Raw genomic sequence first — 18780 nt, forward strand, 5'->3', positions numbered from 1 at the left:
ATAATTAAAAAGGCACAAAAAAGAAGTCATAATGAAAAATTGATCTTATAGAGCACTGATGAAATGTACAAGCGCATTATTGCATTTAAACACAGCGTGTTCATCCTTAATTATCTTTGTTTAAAGCAACATTGCGCGCACATCGTACTTCTTTATTTTAGCAGAAACGCTCGGTTTCGGGCGCGTTCCTTCAAGTTCCTTTTAACGATCCCCCGACACACCCTCCGATGGAATCTTCCACGGTCGCGTCTTTCGATTGCGTGACGTCATTTCCGGTGCGGTACATCAAGCCAATGAGCTGACGGAGTTCTCACATGCAGAAAACACGCGTGTTCGTGCTGAGTTCGATCACAGAAGCCGCACCCGTGCACGACGTAACAACATCACATCACATTCCACACGGACGTGTTCATTAGAGCAGCATTACAGCCTGCAGCCTTCTGCCATTTCAACTCCGAGCAGCAAATCCCCCTCCAGAGAGTGACCTTTCAAGGCCGGGGAACGCCATGTTGCGGGGTTACTTTCTAGTTTTCTCATGCATTATGTTTATCCCACCTGACCGTGCACCATCCGCCCCATTACTCCCCACTTCCTGCTGTTACCTCAAGAGGTGTCTCTGCTTCCATCACCAAAAGCCCGTGAATCGTGCGGAAGTGCCTTTCATGAACAAGTCTGACTTTATTAGCACATGTTAAAACACTCCATGGCGGGCTCATGCATGGGGCCTTCACTGTCAAGGTCAAGTTCAGGCCAGAAGCAGACGAGGGGAAACTGCATGGGCCTCTGGCGCCATCTTGTGTTCATGTCACATCCGGGGCATTTCTTTTTAGACTTGAAATTACAGAACAAAGGAATTTGCGGCTCATTGCTATATGAAATAATAAAAATCATTAAATAACAATGATATTAACAATTGTTATTGGATTGTTATGAAATTAACAAGCACACTTATATACTAAAATGTATATTTTTAAATCAATTACATTTTAGCTCAAGAATCCTGGAGTTATTAGTGAATGCAATACAGCATGCACAACAAAAATTGTTTTCAAATGACTCACAACTTTACATAAAAGCACACAACAGCCTTGAGTAGTTACACAAACAACGGCTTTATTGAACAAGCATCAATCACCAACATCTATACAAATACTTTGTGATGTTAGTTTAAATTTACATTCTCTTGGCACAAAATCGTTGACATTTACAAAAGTCTTGATCTTTGCTGCATCAGAAGTAATGGTGAGACGTCAAGCTTGATCAATTGGGAAAGATCTGATCGCACATCCCAATAGCACCATGGTGAAAAGACACCATGCTTTTTCAATCGAAAGGCTTTTTGCATTTGCTTAATTAATCTTATTCACATTTATTAAACTGTTTTAACCCTTGGTGCCCTATCTGAAGAAAATAAAGAGCATCTGTGCTTTGGTTTTATCTGATTGTCCATTTCATGGGGCAGCTTTCATTTGTCGTGGTGATTCAAACAACAAATAGTCTTTCTGTTCATAATATAGTGGCCTCATAATACATAATAATGACTGTAAATACAATGTAGACAGTATTGTAATTACACATTGTGACAATGTACTCAATACACGAAAATACAGTTTACATTAGTAAAGTGAGAGGTACACACCTGTAATTACAACACTTGGTTACATGGTTTTTACACTGCTGCACATACAGAAGTGCTCTACAACTAGAGATCTGTGCGTGCTAACCACAACATCGCAAATTTTACCTGTATTTAAATTCACCTCGTTAAATGTCAACTCCACTCATTTGTTATCAAGGGCTACATTTTGAATCAGGCTAAATGAAAGCATTAGAAACCAAAGAGGATTTGCTGCAAAATAACTCAGTGCAGAGTTGTGAATAAAGGATCAGGGGAAAGTTGCATCAAGGTGAAATGTCAGAGTAAGTACTTATGCAAGAGACATTCCACTTCTGATCTGACATCCCTGTTTTGACATTCATCCTGGAATAACACCCACAACAAAGTTAAACATAACAGGATATCAGATAAAAACTTTTTCAATATCTCCAATGCTGAGAGACAATTTCTCTGTCTCTGGCAGAAAGAACTGATCGCTGAATGGTGTGTGTTCATTGAATAGTAAATGTTACTATTTCTTTTCAGGCACTTAGGCGTCAGTTCAGAATTCAGAGCTGGACTTTCAGGTCGGTCAGTCAGTAAGAGAAGCACAGTACAAACCTTGTACGTGTGTGCATCACTGCATATGACTTTGCACATTAATGGCTCTTAAATGTAAATACAAAAGAAGACACTCGCAAAATAAAACTAAGACACACACACCCGCATGCATACACACATAAAATGTAGTTGAGACCATATTGTCCAAAACTGCTGGTCAGGAGTAGTCAGCAGCATTGCTCTTATTTCATACACATTCACAGAAACACACACAATCTACATCTCTCAGCAACCCACCCACCTGCTCACAGCACTCAGACCATCCACACCACACTCACTGGGTCTAAAGATAGGTGCCAAGGGCCTTGTTCCAAAATGGCAAGGAAGAGCAGAGCTAAACACTGAAGGGTCAATAACAAAACCTAGTCTCACACACACACACACACACACACACACACACACACACACACACACACACACACACACACACACACACACAAAGGTTCTATACACTCCTGAAAGTGTCTTAATGCATATACATGTTTGTTAGAAATTTGACAGAATGGCAGTTAATAGAAGATAATTCTACAGTTATTTACCATCTCTTCCCTTTGGTTATCATTAAAGCAAAAAAAATAAACATTATTGAGGGCTGAATAGCTTGCATTGTTACACACACTCAGTATCTCAAAGGAAGCACAGACAACACCAGTTTCACAAAAGTGGAAACAGCCATAGCAAAATCTCAAAAGATCAGATCACCATCACAATCTATACCACATTGCAGAATATAACACACTGCTAATACTCATTTTATTTCACTTAAAAATAACAAAAACTGAAATTTGTCATGTATTTTAGATGTATAATAAAATTACTTGTCACCCAATCAACAAAGAATTACATTATATTAATCTGTTATCTTAAATTACTTAAATTTGTTTTGCGGTAATCATAATGACCTTTCAAAAATGTAAGACAAAAAGAGAAAAAAAAGAGATTATATTCTGCTCAATGGTATTGGTTTTGTGACTGTGTGCTGACCTGTTGTAAAATCATAACTTTCATTAGCATATAGTGATATGAGAGATGAAGATCAGCATGTGCTTAAACTGGAGAGAGTCCCATGCTGCTTGGTGGATGAGTGGCCCGGAGGTGAGTCCATGGCCTGTATTGCACTAGATGGTCTTTACTGCACTCCAGTGAGTGACATACATTCAAATACCTTCCTATTTCTCCCCATACACACACACAGGATACTGTGTGTGTATGTCATCACAGCCACCATCTCTCCACCTCTCTCTCTCTCTACCGCATGTAGCCAAGCTGCTGCATCTTCCGCAGCATGATCTGTGTGATGTCAAAGGTCATGAAGCTGATCCCCACGGCGATAGGCCCTTTGACCCAGTTCATGCTCAGGCCCTTGTAGAGGCCACGGACGATGCCCTCCTCAGACACAATCTCACGCATGGTGCCTCCGATGGTGCTGTAGGTGTGGCCGGTCACACCTGCCGTCTGCATCCGCCGGCGAACCACATCCAGAGGGTAGGAGGCTGACTGACCAATCAGACCCGCACATGCACCAAATGCAAGTCGCTCGTAAGAGTACGGCTGAGAGCGGCCTGAGTGCTCTAAGGGTGGAGTCAATGGGTGCGGTGTGGGGAGTACAGAAAAGGAGGGCATTAGTTAATATTTTCATTGATTTTGAAAGAATGAAAAACACATTGTAGACGATCTTACCTGCATGGAGCTTTTTGAGGGTCTCATAGGTGAAGAAGCTCAGGCCAGCATAGGGGACCACACCCAGTATGGTCGGGGTAAAACCACGGTACATGGTCTTTAGCCCCTCCTCCCGAGAGATGCGTACAAACACATGCATGATATTACTGTACCTATAGTGAGCACACACATAAAATTACACACCTTTAAGATTACAATATCTATATATATACACACATATATACATATATATTAGTGGTGGGCCGTTATTGGCATTAACGTGCTGCGTTAACGTGAGACTCTTATCGGGCGATTAAAACGTGCTGCGTTAACGTGAGACTCTTATCGGGCGATAAAAAAAAAATATCGGCCTTAATCTATTCACAAAGTTGGGTTGGGAGCTGGGTCTATACTACGCAAGCAATTGTGCCGGAGTTAAATGGTTACACTAGATTTATAAGTATATCTCTTCTTTCTTGTGTCTTTTATGTTCTTATTTTCTAAAGACTTTTATTTTGTTTTTGAGACCCGGTTCAGGTCTCTTGGACACATGGCGTGAGCTGTGAGAGGTGCGTGGGGTATGTGTGCAAAAAGTAATTTCTTTCATTTTAATTTATGTACATATTAGGAATATTTTGTATGTGTGTTATTCTGTGAATGTTTTTTTATGTTCTTTTAATACTGTATATTTTAGAGAGAGGTGCAGAAAGACGCGATGTGTGACGCGATGTTCTGACGCGACCTTGCTTTTTGTACAGAATACACTTTGCACAGAAAATCTCTTGGGTGTCAGCTCATCATTTGTGGTTCAAGAAACGAAATCAAAAAGTTACACAACGCAGAAGAAGAACCGCTACACTATGATGACTTTCACCTTGATATTTTAGCGTGGATGTATACCTAGCCGAATTGCACTGTAGGGGGCGAGAACGAGTCTTCGAACTGTGAAATTACAACATCAAACGTGACGTGGTAACATGGATGCAGCTATTTAACTGAATAAGCAGTTGGTAAACACAAGTACATCTTATTGAACATAATTTATTTTCATCACCAATTATCATAGTAGAACAGCTTTCTCAAGCAGTTTGTGATGCATTTTGGAAACAGGAGATGAGCCCCTGGTCTAATGCGCCACCTGGCTTGAGAAACCCGTTCTCAAAGACTTACTTTTAGTCATTATTTGGGTAGCACACATATTCTGAATGCCTTCGGCAGAATTCAAATGACTAAATCTAGATTAATTTTGTTTACTCTAGATTAACTCCAGGATTACAGTGAGATTAATCTAGATTAACAAAATGAATCTATGCCCACCTCCAATATATATACATATACATATGAAGAGAGAAATTGGTGGCTTACATCTCTTTCGGTGTGACTGCCATCCTGGCACGTACCATGTCCAAAGGGTATGTGAGCATGGCAGCAGTTGTGCCCGCTAGTGAACCTGCCAGTAACCTTGGGACTGGGGGTAGGGCCCTGATTGTGTAAAGCATTAAAGATTGCTCTGAGAACCAGATTAAAAAGTATCATTTGGAGACAAGTCATTCCAAATACACCTGTCTGAAACAAAGTATGAGAGTATATATTCAAAGAATTAATAATTTAGACTAAAGTTAGTCTAAATATAGTCACTGAGATCTGCGGAGCGTTTTGCAAAACAAAGTAAGCTAGATAGTCCAATAGGAATGTTCAATAACCATATGTACTCACTTCCCCTGGAAACCATAATATCCTCCCAGCAGCCTCTTGTACTGCTCATGGGCACAGAACTGGATGGCGGCATACGGGATGACACGCACCATTGTGGCGGAGTTACCCCTCCACAAACTGAAAAAACCATCTTTTAGATAGGTGTGGTAGATGAGTCTATAGGCCTCCTGGGGGAAAAAAACCCACAAACACAAAGCATCAAAGTTAAGTTATGCAAGTTACACTGGTCACCAATGGAGATACACAGAGATCACAATGAATCCCAAGAACCACAGCAGTGTTTTCATTACAGCTCTGATTTTCATCTGGAAAAGATTTATAATACATCATTACTGCATAATAAAAAAAATACATCATAAAAAAGAAAAAATGGCTCGGCTGTAATATGTTACACAGTACATGTAAATACAATATATGCATATAATATATCTTTTGCACTTTGTCAGGAACTCACCTTGGCAGAAAATCTAGCTGAAGACACTGATGGGACAGGGAAAAAAATATTGTAAATATATTTTCATATGATGCTTTATCCAATATTTAAAACAGACATGGTACACAGATCAAAATCTTGTATCATTATCACCCCACATCATTCTATGTGTAATTCAGTGAACCGCCCTAATCAGTTTTTCCACTAGGACATCTGCAGACACAAGACAATCACGTGATTATCCTGTACAGTTTTGCAAAAGTCTGATGGATTTTGAAGGTTGGTACAGTGTGCCCAGAGGTGAAAGAAAACTGTTTCTTTATGCAGCTCCCTGAACGTCGAATGACAAAAGCTGACACACAACTCAAGATCACTTTTCCTTCAAAAACAGGCCTACTTGCCTTGAAAGATGATCTTGGTTCTGTCCAGGGGAGCTACAGCTGTTTTGGCAACAGCTCCAGCAAAGGCTCCAGAAAGCAGGGAGTTCAACACGCTGCGACCCTGTTTAAATCCCTGCTGACACACATGACAAACACAGAAACCGAGATCATTAGAATTCCACAGAAAAAACAAAAACACATTTGACCTCAGTTCATGCATAATGGCCTTCAAATTCCAGCATCCTCATGAATAGGGGGGTGTATTGGCAAGAATCTCATGAAACGCATCACAATACAATTGTATAACAATATATCCTGATACTTTACATATTGTGATATTCTACAGTTCACTGAAAATGTAAAAGGGGTGGTAGTAGCCTAGTGGGTAACACACTCGCCTATGAACCAGAAGACCCAGGTTCAAGTCCCTCTTACTACCATTGTGTCCCTGAGCAAGTTGCTCCAGGGGGACTGTCCCTGTATCTACTGATTGTAAGTCGCTCTGGATAAGGGCGTCTGATAAATGCTGTAAATGTAAAAACAGAGCTGAAATACATTCTTAGATTCTCTCGACAATCTTTAAGTTAGACAACGGGGATTGTTTTCCAACAGTTTCTGATGAACACTTCCTTATCACCGACTCATGTTAATGAGAATCTCATGAAGCAGCTTTTGATAATGACAAGTTTGAACAAAGCAGTCATGACGGTAAAAAGAAGCGACTGAACAAACAGATTCAAATGAACATTTATGTTATACCAATAATCGTTACTGCAATAATTTTACGGGTGTCATGGTTGTGAATCGCTCTCTCTTTATGTGTTAACTGTGGCATTAACATTGGAGCTGGACAAATAAGCTGCCAGTGGCCTCCACATGGTCTCAAACAATTATTTTCAGTGAAATCCACTATGCGTCGCTCAGACAAATGCAGAAAGAGCTATATTGTACCTAGCGGGACTCAAGCACTTAAAGAGCAGTTGTTAGGCAACCAACAGAAGCCTGTGGCTTTTCAAGGCACATTCCAGTACAGATATTTATGGCTGCACTACAAAGCCAAAGCAAGGTTGCATTACACACACGTACAACTACAAGCAAGCAAGCAACACAGCCTGTCCTGATACTTATTACGTTATCTTAGAATGAGTCAGCAACCTATAGCGGCAGAGCCCATTTAAATACCATAGACATGTGGAGTGATGTCAGAAATAAAGAAAGAATACTGACAGCGTGTAAAAAAAAAAAAAAAAATGCAAGCACTAAAATATAACAATTTTAATTTAAAACCCAAAATTCAAATACTTTACTGAAAAAGCACAGCTGATATGTATTCTAGCTTAAACATATTATTGTTCCCCAGTGCCATAGTTAAATTGGCACACAGATTCAATAACAGTTACCGATACATTACATATTTGGTTATTATCAGTAGTGACAAGGACAGTCTCAGGGTTAAGTGTCTCACTGAGGGGACACATTGTTTAAACCTGTGACTTTGTGGTCTTGTTTTACCCACTATGCTACTACCCTTTTGATACTACAGCGGTGTGTTGCTCCTTTGTATCCAGTACAAGCTGCTGGTCTCAACATGCAGGTCTAGTGAGTGTGAACAGGCAGCTTAACCCTCTGTGTGTGTGCTTATCCATGCATGTATAAAACACTTGCAGTCTACTCTCTGTTTGCACCAAAGTGTGTGTGTGTGTGTGTGTGTGTGTGTGTGTGTGTGAGAATTTGTTACATACCATTAAGCTGGCTGTGTGTGTGAATGCCGAGCTGGGAGGTAGATCATGCAGATGAAAGTGCAAGTGAAAGTGATTGTCATTGTGATACACTGAAGCACACAATGAAATGTGTCCCCTGCTTTTAACCATCACCCTTGGTGAGCAGTGGGCAGTCATGACAGGCGCCCGGGGAGCAGTGTGTGGGGACAGTGCATTGCTCAGTGGCAGGCTCAGTGAGGCCCATTTTAGACACTTAAATTGCAGGTCTGAAGGTACTTGACCGTGCACTTGAGTGGGGTGGAACTCACTCCTCGGAGGGAAGGGAAGAGCAGAATTAAACTTTTGGCACACTCACTAGGCAAACGCCAGTGGAGATCAAAACAAACTAACAATCGGGGCAGGAAGACTAAGAAGTAACTGATTATACTCGGACGGAGAACGAGCCTTAAACATATCTGATTAGCCATAATGTAACCAGTTACACCCAAAATTACCTCGCAAACAAGTTCATAGTTTTCCCCCAAACAATCATTTCGGTAAAACGGCCATTCCAAATACAACTGGCCCATAAATAATTCATCTCAACAGGCAACATGCTGAATCAAGGTTTTTTTTTTTTTTTTTTTAAGTTTGAGGACTTCTAGAACTGAGAGAATTTTCTAACAATCGGGAAGCCAGTTCTTGTATCGCATATCGACAGGAAATTTCAACTGGTGCTTCACACTCCAGGTGCTTCACACACTGCTCGCCAACAATCACACGCAGTCCAGCGCAGGGAGGAGACAGGCTGAGCAGGGACATCAAATCATCTGAGAGCAGAAGAATTCCCAGCAGCATTTAAATGCCAGACTATGTAAGAAAGTGAGAATTTAAGTTATCTGTATGAGAACTAGCAACTATTTTGTTTTGTTTCACACAGATTTATCAGGGGAGCAAAGGCTTCACAATGTACCTACGGTAATTTAAAAATCTATTTTACAATTCCAGTCATTGCCTGAAATGCTGATTATCTTACTAATCTCTACCTTTTATTCTATGTTTTTTTTAAACAAAAAACAGAGATATGAGTGTATGAGCCCTTCTTTGATCTCATTATAAGGAGTGGTTTCTTACCTCTGATTGGCTGGATGAGTGACGTGGCAGCACCTCACCTTGTGTCAGTGCCGCCTGCCGTTCCTGTACCCCATTCCCCATGCCCTGACTCTGACGCTCATAAACGCCGGTAATCAGGGTGGCCTGGGAGTCCACCACAGGCCGGGCACACAAGGCTCTGTTCAGGAAGACACACACACACACACACACACACACACACACTCAATATAAGGCCTGGTCTCAAATGCGACATTTAAGATCACACTTCGGTATCAGCCGAAGTATGCCGGGTGGATTGTGATAAATTCAAATAAATAACAAAACAGGTAAAGGGTTTTAGCAATTGTATATTCCTTTCACCTAGATCTATTTGATAATGATCAACAACATCAGTGAAGCTGATATCACTTTACAACTCTATCAATCATCAATAAGTGGACGGTCAATTAGTGGAACCAATGGAAACAATAGCTGCAGCAAAAGCTATCAAGAGTTTGCAGGAATGAGTCTTCAGCTGTTTTGGGTGAGCAGCTCTGGAGGATCCCATATCAGCTGAGTCACCTGGCCTTTCACAGCTGATTCTGAAACCCCTGGGATAAAGTAACAGCATCACAAAACCCATCCTACTGAATACTGCGAAGAACACCAAGCAGCTAACACAGATCCTGACATAGATATAGTTCCCAACCTTAAGGACTATATTTTAAAGATTTGTATTCAGACACTAAATGTACAACCTGAAGCTGTGAACCTAACAATAATTTCTGCCACGCTATTAATACAGTTACCCTTTCTACCATAGGTAGACTGTACTCAAGCAGCTGCCCTGCACTGGTGCTAAATAAGTCACTAGGTTGGACTGCCTGTCAACTCTGTGTTGTGCTGCATTGACAACATGCTCTTCTGCGCTGTCATGCTCTGGGTGAAAGGTGTCCCTAATCATGCATAGGGGATATAAAGGGTGTGGAGGGTCCTACAGGTACAGACCTTCCAGTAAATTTACTCATTCATAAAGCCATACACTATGCATATTATTGTTACTTGTACTTTAAACGATCATTTCTCATATTCGTTATTGACCTTTCCCTTACCTATGATGAGACACAAAAAAGGCTGGAACTAAATTTCTGGTGTGTATTAAAATATGCAGCCAATAAACCAGATTCTGGAGGGGTAAAAATAAATAAATAAAAAAACCAAATGGCAGTCTCAGTTGCCAGGGAAACTAAAGTTGGTATCTGTTCTGGAAAGCTGAGGTCAGACTATTAAATATGCACCCAAACATTTGCACCCCATCCTTCTTGCCTTTGTTCAAGCAGGTATAAAAATAATCAGACAAATTAACAAACAATCGCTTGTAATCATTGCAGTTATTAACATTTATTTCCATCCGTACTTCATTATTATTTCCTAGTTATATGTCTAATGTCCAACAATAATTTCTATTGTCACTACCTATTTTATACCTTAATACCTGTCCGGTCAAACATTTACAGATCAGCTTACAGCTCTGGTGTCAATCTGAGCTGCAAATCTTGGCATCCAGCACACTTGAACATAATGGGACCCTTGTTTTTCCTTACAGAGTTACCAGGATTGCACAGATTCATGACTATCATTTGCATTATAAACGCTTTTTTAAGAGCCCCCGTTTTGTCCAGCACCTGTTGATCTGGTTATTTAGCTATGCGGAAGGAGCAATAAGGAAAACTCATAGATTTTCCAGTCAACCCTAAAACTAACAGAACAAAAGGCCTTTCTATCAGTTCCGCACATCACAATTCAACAGTGACGTAACTGAACAGCAAATTGTTGCAAATGGTTCGTTAGCCTTTTCTCATAGCGACTTGAGATAAATCATATCTGAGAGTGCATTGTTTGGAAAGGTGCCCTGCCCTGATCTCTAAACTGAGTATGAAAATCAGGCAAACGATTAAGAGACATTAGAATTAGGTGTCGCAAGACTCCCTGACCTGTCAAAAGTCCAGGAATGTCCGAAATGTCGGATACATATGTATTGCAAAACAGAAGCGTTTAATTTTATTTTCAGGTTAAATGACAGTTTGTGCACTGAGATAAAAAGCTGCATGTTGTGAGAAAAAAAACAAGTTGATCAGTTGAATTGATCACAGTCAGCGACACACATTCTATGACTGGACAGCTTGGCTAGCCAGCTGGTTAGCCGCGTTTACAAGAGACTCACCTCGAAACGCCGAGCGGCCACCGTGGCTCCTGTCCGGCCCTGTTCTTTTTCACTCCTTATCGATCACAGGGTACTGTACCCCCCTGGTCTGGTGACAGTTCGGTGAGTACTCCCCTCTCTTTCAACTGAGATTACCTAGCTCAGCGTTAGCAACTTAGCCGAGAAACAAACCGCCCGCCGAATAACTCAGGCGCCCGGTTTTAAAGTTCTGCCAAACGAGTTAAAAATTAACGTGTGACCATGGCACCAGTTTTCATCGAGCTCGGGGCAAATGTCAATCATTGCTTGTGCCTCTTCACGGCGAAGACTGTGACTCTGCGCGACTGACACCATCCATGCTGTTTCGTGTCTGCTGCGACACCAGTCCAGTGAGAAGAGAGATCCTCCAAGGGCGACTGCGGGGGATTATGGGTAATGTAGTCTGTGGGATGCGCTCTCTACCCGGATAGGTCCTTTTAGGGGGCGTGAATACGGTTTGAAAATCCAGAAATGTTGTAAGGTTTACGCACTACACACACCGTAATCTGCCATTTAACAAAGAAAATGTTCAGATTAAATTAAAATTATATTCTTTTATTCAATTATTATTATGTAATAATAACCTACACCGTGGGTAATTGTTTTATGTGAGTGTGACACACATGTCACCATACAGTGACACATTTAGGACTTAACTGATTACATTTTTTTTGTGAGATTAGCAGTAGTTGAGCTGCACTACATGAATAACTCGTGATCACCTTGAATGCAAAAAAAAAAAAAAAGTGGTCTGTAGATTTCATGCTGATGTCATTAAGAGCCAATTTCTTACACACTTGGAATACGGTTTAATTTTAAATGATTGTTGTATGCAAAAAGTCATTGAATAGTATTTTAGAGTTTATATTGTCCTTGGCTATGAGCAGTTACATATGTAGGAAGATTTTTTAAAGAGCAGCAGACAATAAAGTAGACTTTATTGAAGACATATTTTTCAGTAGTTTATTGTTTGTTGAACACAGGATAAAGGTCACGATAATTATTCATGTAATTGTAAAAATAAAAATGGCTTATGTCTAGTTTCTTCACATAAGTAATATGAATCACTATTTCCCAGTCTTTCTCATATGCCACATGTTGTTTACATCCCTGTATATTTATGATAATTCTGAAATAGTCGGATGAACACATCCATATTCAACATGAAATATTCATTCTATACTTCTTTTGGGTCGTGGAAATCTGGAAGAGTGGGTATATAAAAAGACAGGAAAACCAAGTAAAAGAAACAATGCGCGCACATGAACTAGAAATATACAGAAACAGTTATAAGATACTACAGGTATGTATAGCTCTATAGCTGACAATGACGTGTATTCTGATGGCATAAAACATTTAGAGGCACCTTGATCAATGAATAAGACCTCCTTTCTTGCCCGTCCACAGCTGACGGAGCTCCACCTGGCAACCCAGGTCTCTGAGTGCAGCCTTTCCCTCATCCACACAGTCCCGGTGGGCAACCAGGGCCTGACCTATTAGGGCCTCAGCTCCCATTTCCAGGATTGGCTGGCTGAAGTCACGAGTGCGTGAAACCAGATTCCGTAGCAGCATACAAGACTGTTTCTGCATGATGGGGAAAGAGACAAGAAGTGCAAGAAAGATTAATAAGTAAAGTACCAATAATGCATGACCAAAAAACAATGGAAACAATCTTTACAAATGCAGACCTAAATTGCTATGACTCCTGTGCACGCTATGACTTGCCACAAAATGGCACAACCAAGTGTCCCTTTGCATGAATTAAATCATACTGTGCTTTTAACCCATCCAGCAAGGGAGCATTGGGCAGCCATGAAAGGTGCTTGGGGAGCACCGTGTGGGGACGTTAATGTGTACTTTTGTGGCACCTTGGCAGTTCGGGATTTGAACCCGCAACCTTTTGATTACGGGTTTGCTTCCTCACCCGTTAGGCCACCACTGCCCCACTGCAGGGAAGCACTGACAATTGTTCAGTTTTTATTCAAAACAAAATCAAAATAATGTGAGCTGAGGTTAGCACCACCACTCTGCACCACCCTCACGATCCTGCCACATAACACGTATTTATCACAGAGGTCAAAGTTTGTCATAGTTCTGTGCGCAGGAGCTCGCAGATGCTGATCTGTGCGGTGCAGCTACCGGCTTATGCGAATATATTCTACTTACTGCGAAAGTAGAATATATGCACCTTGTGCTAATTTAATTTATGATTATGACGATAAAGATTATGATAGTTTAGTTTATTAAATTAACATATCATCCCATTTCTGTACATGTATAATCTTAATCATTCATATATTTCTCTGAAAAACTTTTACTGGATTTAAAACTGTGATTATTCCCAAAATGATCATTCTCAGTTTATGACAGTTATGCAATACCAGACTGATAGTTACCTGTACGCCAGCTTCCCCTGGGTGGGTCTTCATGGCCTGCAGCACAGCCTGAGCACCTCCATTCTCCATTATCACCTTACAGTTGTTGGGTTTCCGTAGAGCCAAAACACTGAGAGTAGCACAGACCTGCTCACATACCTGAGACAGAAATGTTTTATATGTTATGTATTCTAAACAAATTTGCCTGATTGTAAATGGGCAAATTCGTTTTCAGGTCAAATTTCATGTCGCCCACTTGTGGCTTCCAAAAACTATTACTCCAGCAACATGAATAAATTATTGACTTCACATTAAGTAATGGATACATCAAATACACAGACCCCTAAAATAATTAGCTGTCCCAAAAGAGGATATTGTAGACAGTTGGCTAATTAAAGGCTAATAGAAATGTAATAGAAAGACATAATTTACATGCAAGTAAAGAAAGACAACAGGATTTAAGACCACCTACATGTGCATTCGCCATATGTCTGTTCATGGCCAGGACAATAAGATCTACCCCTCCAGCATTCACTATAGCATCCTTCACATCATCATTTCCAGCAATTGCCCTGAGGGCACTCAGGACCTGCTTCACAAGCTCCTGTCAAGAAAAGAACAGAATATATGATGTAGCCACTGCAAAATCTACTTATAAATGAATCTCATTTTTTATAGTTGTGCTCAATGCCTGACCTGACACTCTAGACTGTCTGCTAGCAGGGACATCATGAAATTCAGCCCTCCCAGGTCCACAATGTCCTGGCAGAATTCATTCCGCACAGCCAATCGGGACAGTGTGGCACACAGTTCACTGAGAACAGATGTGTTTTGAGGATGTGCTAAAAACAAATGGGAAAATAATCAGTATTAAGGCCTTGCAAATGAAATAAGACACTAGAGAAAACATATGGAACATATCGAATCCTGATCCGCCACTGAGCAAAGCACCATCCCTACACACTGCTCCCCGGGCGCCCCTGGGCAGAGGACACATTTTGTTGTGTCACTGTGCTGTGCTGAAGTGTATCACTTAACTTTCACTTTCATTAGGCCATAAAGACACCCTATCCACAGTCTTGTTATGCTCACTCATTCACTCACTAAGCCCTATTGGGTGCAGGACCCATTACAAGGACATTAGGCACAGGGGTACACACACCCACACCCACTACTATGGCTAATTTAGAGACCCCAATCCATTAAGCGTGCATGCCTTTCATCAGCGGGAAGAGACCAGAGAAACCAAAAGAAAGCTGGAAGAGACCATGCAAACTCTAGAGTCTAACAAATGCAAAATATGTATGTGCAGTGTTGATAGTAACATAACGCATATTATTACACAAGGTTCAATATAAAATTTAGACCACATCTCAGAAAGACAGAAACCTATCCAAAGTGCAAAACAGCCTACCTTTGGCAGCGTCAATAATGACTTTCAGGCCACTGTGCTCCAGGACTATCATCTTAGCATGGTCATGAGCATGACCAAATGGGACACGAACGTCATCATCAAAGGTCATGACCCTAAGGGCAGCACTGGCCTCCTTTACCACATCAGGGTGTGTTTTGTGCTGCGTGATGGCACGGGTTAACACTGACAACAAGCCAGCTTTCACCAGGTCTTGTCTATTTTGATCATTTTTCAGGCAGCAATGGCGCACCACCCGGACCACCAGGCCAGAGACCATAGGATCGTCTTGATGTGTGTTTAAGGCATTCAACAAGAAATCTTGTCCCTGGGCATCTAGGAGGTCAGGCTGCCCATCTGTGAGGGCAGACAGGGCCGGCAGGGCTGAAGACAATGCATTCTGATCCTCCAGGGCCGCTTGGCAGCAGGACAAGATGGTGGGGTAGGCATCTTTCTGGGCCGCTAAGTGCCTCTGGGCAAACCCAAGTGAGCACTGCTCAGAGAAGGACCTGAGATTGTCTTCCACTGGGGTCTTTGTAGCCACTGAAGTTCTCAGCAACTCCAAGACCTGTAAAAAACATAGAAGTGTAAGAGCGATCAGCCTGTTTTAATCTTTACAGAAATATAAACAGAACTGGAAATTAGCAAAAATAATTGACATTACTGAAAAGGAATCTATATTATCCTTATTGGGTCTGTCAGGAAGACAGACCATTTATTATTGTGCTGAGAATGGCAAAAAAGAACATTAAAGAACGTTAAAGACCGTCAAACGTAAAGAAACAACGGATTTGTAAAATAAAACTTCTTTGAAGTGATACTGCAGTACCACAGTAAAGAAGACCCATTTTACAAATTCCATGCCCGCAGCTGTGACCAATGCCCGGACAGACCCATCAAAATTTCCCCCGGAATTTTGGCTTCTAGTTAATAATATATAATTATGTGAAACCTAAATTGGCAATATTTTTTTTTTTTATTTAGAGCACTGACGTAAAGGCTTCAGGGTACAATAAAGGATTTCCAATATGATGCTGTTTAGAATAAGTCTACAGTGACGTCAGTTAAAAAGTGTGCAACAGAAGTAATAACACCTTCCTAATAACAGTGAGTCTGTGTTGGTAACCTATTCAAATTAGATATCAATATTAATCAATACAAAAATGTTCCATAAAAATGTATCCTATTGATCTGCCCAACATAGACATACACAATTGACCTACCTGCAGAATTTTATGTGCTTGATCATCTGATTTCTCACCAGAAGAAGCAGCTGTGGGAATTTCTTTTACGATGTTACTGATATCCACACCTTTAAGCAAATAAAGGAAGTATTGTAAATCTTGAGATAATTTCATTACACCTGTAATACAGTCACCTTGATCACCAGTATATCTGATTGATTCCTTTAGGTCCTATAGTGGTCAAGCTCTAAAAATGACAACTTTCCCTGATATAAACTAGCCAGAACTGCATGGCAGATCTTTTCTAAAGTGGTTTGACCAGAGTGAACATCTTAACCAGTTTGAGCTGCTCATAATGTTCTTGTAGTCAGCAGTGCAGCTGTATTCTGTACCTTGAGACTCGAACTGCTAAATTGCCTCCTTCAGCGCATCACCGGCGTCCATCGCAAAGTCCTAAATGTTCTCCCTGACGACGGCGTCAAAAGTCTCCTGCGTGATCCTGCGCGTCGCCATGTCTTCACGCGAAGTCAGAAAAGAAGAAGTTTGATCAATAAGTTTTTAGGAAATAGCTGCTCTTCTTATGGTCTGACCATATACATCTACTCCACGGTGTGCCGATTCTTCCGTTGAACACGCTACACGAACTGCCCAGAACTCACATATCCCGAACATCAACAGAATACATTTACACATACATGGCTAACTATTTACAATACCCGTGCGCTCACGTCCCGTAGGCGCGTATCTCACCCGCAAGGCATGCTGGTCCCACTCCCAATACGATGAACCAAACTAGTCCACGCTTCCCACTCACCACCACCCTCTCTGCAGCCCACGAGAAACACAATGAGCCCGACATTTGCGCTAACGGTAAATTATTTCAGCTCCGTTCACGCCCATTGCGTACAACGTTTCTGTATATCAGATACGTCGGTTCTACTAATAAATAATCCGCCATGAAACAAACAAAAAATGTAACGGTTCCGAAGTTCAGTCATATTAACTTATGTAGGTACTGCGTTATAATACGCTTTTAAACATGTTCACCCTGGAACAAACAAAATTTCAGCTCTTCAAAGGTCTTGTAATGTATGTATTAACTTATGTAACTTATGTTATGCATCTGCGTTGGAATATTTTAAATACGTATTTATATCTACCTTTGAACAAATCTTAAAAATAACAGGTTTCAGCCCTTCTACACTATCCAGTTATGCATTAATTTAACATTTTTAGACACTCCTCGTTCCATGACGGCAACATGACGATTCGCCTGATTGTGAAATGATAAAATCGTGTTCTTTAAGAAGGCTGCCGCCCTGCTTCTGTTGACTAGTAGGCAGTGTTGGGGAGTAACGGAATACATGTAACGTCGTTATGTATTTAGAATACAAAATATGAGTAACTGTACAGTTACCTTTAAATGAGTGATAATCAGAATACAGTTACTTTGTTGAAATAAATGGATTACACGGCGGGCTTTTCCTGTTTCATAAGTTAGGCTATCCCCTCTATATCTCCTCTCTAATTTTGGTAATTCCAAGATGCGCGGACCACGCATAACACAGGTGTTGTGTCGAAAATGCTGCCTATCGAGTTGTGCTACCTAGCGGATCTGCGCAGTACTTCAAGTTTGCGCTCTGTTTCAGCCCATGCTACCCCTGAAATTGTAAATAAATATGATTTAATTCACTATTACACCATGATCTTTATACAGTGCATATGGACTGAGTATTGGTGCCGTTTAAAGTGACCTGTACCGTTATCGGAGATGCACAAATTTAAATGGAACCCTATACGGTAGCACCGACATAAATCGTCATAACACCGGAAGCCCGAACTAAACACGCAATAAGCGGTTCTAATGTAAGCGTCCTGTCCGACACCACTTCACATTTAAAGAAGAAAGGGATGGGCAAATCTGATCATGCAATGCAAACTCTGTTTGCCAGCAACCAAGCTGTTCTCAGCGTCAAAAGACTCCACATCCAAACTAAAGAAACATCTGGAAGTAAGTTCTTTAAAAAAAAATTCTTTACCTTTTTTGTCCTAATCAGGAAGAGGGTCATTGAAAATGCTGTTGTGCAAGGCTACTTGTGCAAGGCTACTTTTTATTTGAACTGAGTGATGGAATATGTTTGTGACCATAACAGTAAATAATTTTATATGGCATATTTTATGTTTGTCTAATACTCTTCCACTTTTCAGCTTTAAAGAAATGGTTAAGGAAAAACAGGGCTTTTTATTATCTGAGATTGCTACATTCATGCAGTTGTAAAAAGCATGACAATATGTTAAGTAATCCAAAGTATTCAGAAAACGTTACTCACATTGAGTAACTTAACGGAATACGTTACAAACTATATTTTG

The 18780-nt window shown here is 40.8% G+C and overlaps 2 protein-coding genes across 3 annotated transcripts; both read right to left on the reverse strand.

Moving 5' to 3' along the window:
- Positions 1–1093: 1093 nt before the first annotated feature.
- slc25a42 (solute carrier family 25 member 42) lies at positions 1094–11801 on the reverse strand. 2 transcript variants are annotated; one of them, XM_028978391.1, is made up of 8 exons: positions 11423–11801; positions 9241–9397; positions 6428–6539; positions 6048–6073; positions 5594–5760; positions 5243–5359; positions 3899–4050; positions 1094–3789 (listed from the first exon to the last, which is right to left on the reverse strand). In XM_028978391.1, exons 2-8 carry the CDS (start codon positions 9319–9321, stop codon positions 3467–3469), a joined length of 978 nt encoding a protein of 325 aa, XP_028834224.1. In that variant the 5' UTR covers positions 9322–9397; positions 11423–11801; the 3' UTR covers positions 1094–3466. The 2 variants fall into 2 exon arrangements, with proteins under 2 accessions (XP_028834224.1, XP_028834223.1); XM_028978390.1 differs by having other exon boundaries at positions 6428–6542.
- A 595-nt stretch (positions 11802–12396) lies between these two features.
- LOC114787799 (armadillo repeat-containing protein 6-like) lies at positions 12397–17171 on the reverse strand. Its single transcript, XM_028975675.1, has 6 exons — positions 17161–17171; positions 15230–15828; positions 14512–14657; positions 14288–14419; positions 13837–13974; positions 12397–13024 (listed from the first exon to the last, which is right to left on the reverse strand). The coding sequence occupies exons 1-6, from the start codon at positions 17169–17171 to the stop codon at positions 12812–12814; spliced, it is 1239 nt and encodes a 412-aa protein (XP_028831508.1). The 3' UTR covers positions 12397–12811.
- Positions 17172–18780: the final 1609 nt, after the last annotated feature.

Source organism: Denticeps clupeoides, chromosome 4 (genome assembly GCF_900700375.1).
Source record: "Denticeps clupeoides chromosome 4, fDenClu1.1, whole genome shotgun sequence".
Lineage (NCBI taxonomy): Eukaryota > Metazoa > Chordata > Actinopteri > Clupeiformes > Denticipitidae > Denticeps > Denticeps clupeoides.

Excerpts from the sequence above, each read along its gene's own strand:
- slc25a42 (XM_028978390.1), bottom strand. The coding sequence starts at position 9,321 with ATGGGGAATGGGGTACAGGAACGGCAGGCGGCACTGACACAAGGTGAG. Across the intron at positions 6,074-6,427 it reads AACCAAGATCATCTTTCAAG|TGTCTTCAGCTAGATTTTCT; the intron begins GCAAGTAGGCCT and ends CTGTCCCATCAG. Across the intron at positions 4,051-5,242 it reads GCAGTCACACCGAAAGAGAT|GTACAGTAATATCATGCATG; the intron begins GTAAGCCACCAA and ends TGCTCACTATAG.
- LOC114787799 (XM_028975675.1), bottom strand. Across the intron at positions 14,658-15,229 it reads CATTATTGACGCTGCCAAAG|CACATCCTCAAAACACATCT; the intron begins GTAGGCTGTTTT and ends ATTTGTTTTTAG. Across the intron at positions 13,975-14,287 it reads GACATATGGCGAATGCACAT|GTATGTGAGCAGGTCTGTGC; the intron begins GTAGGTGGTCTT and ends TTTCTGTCTCAG.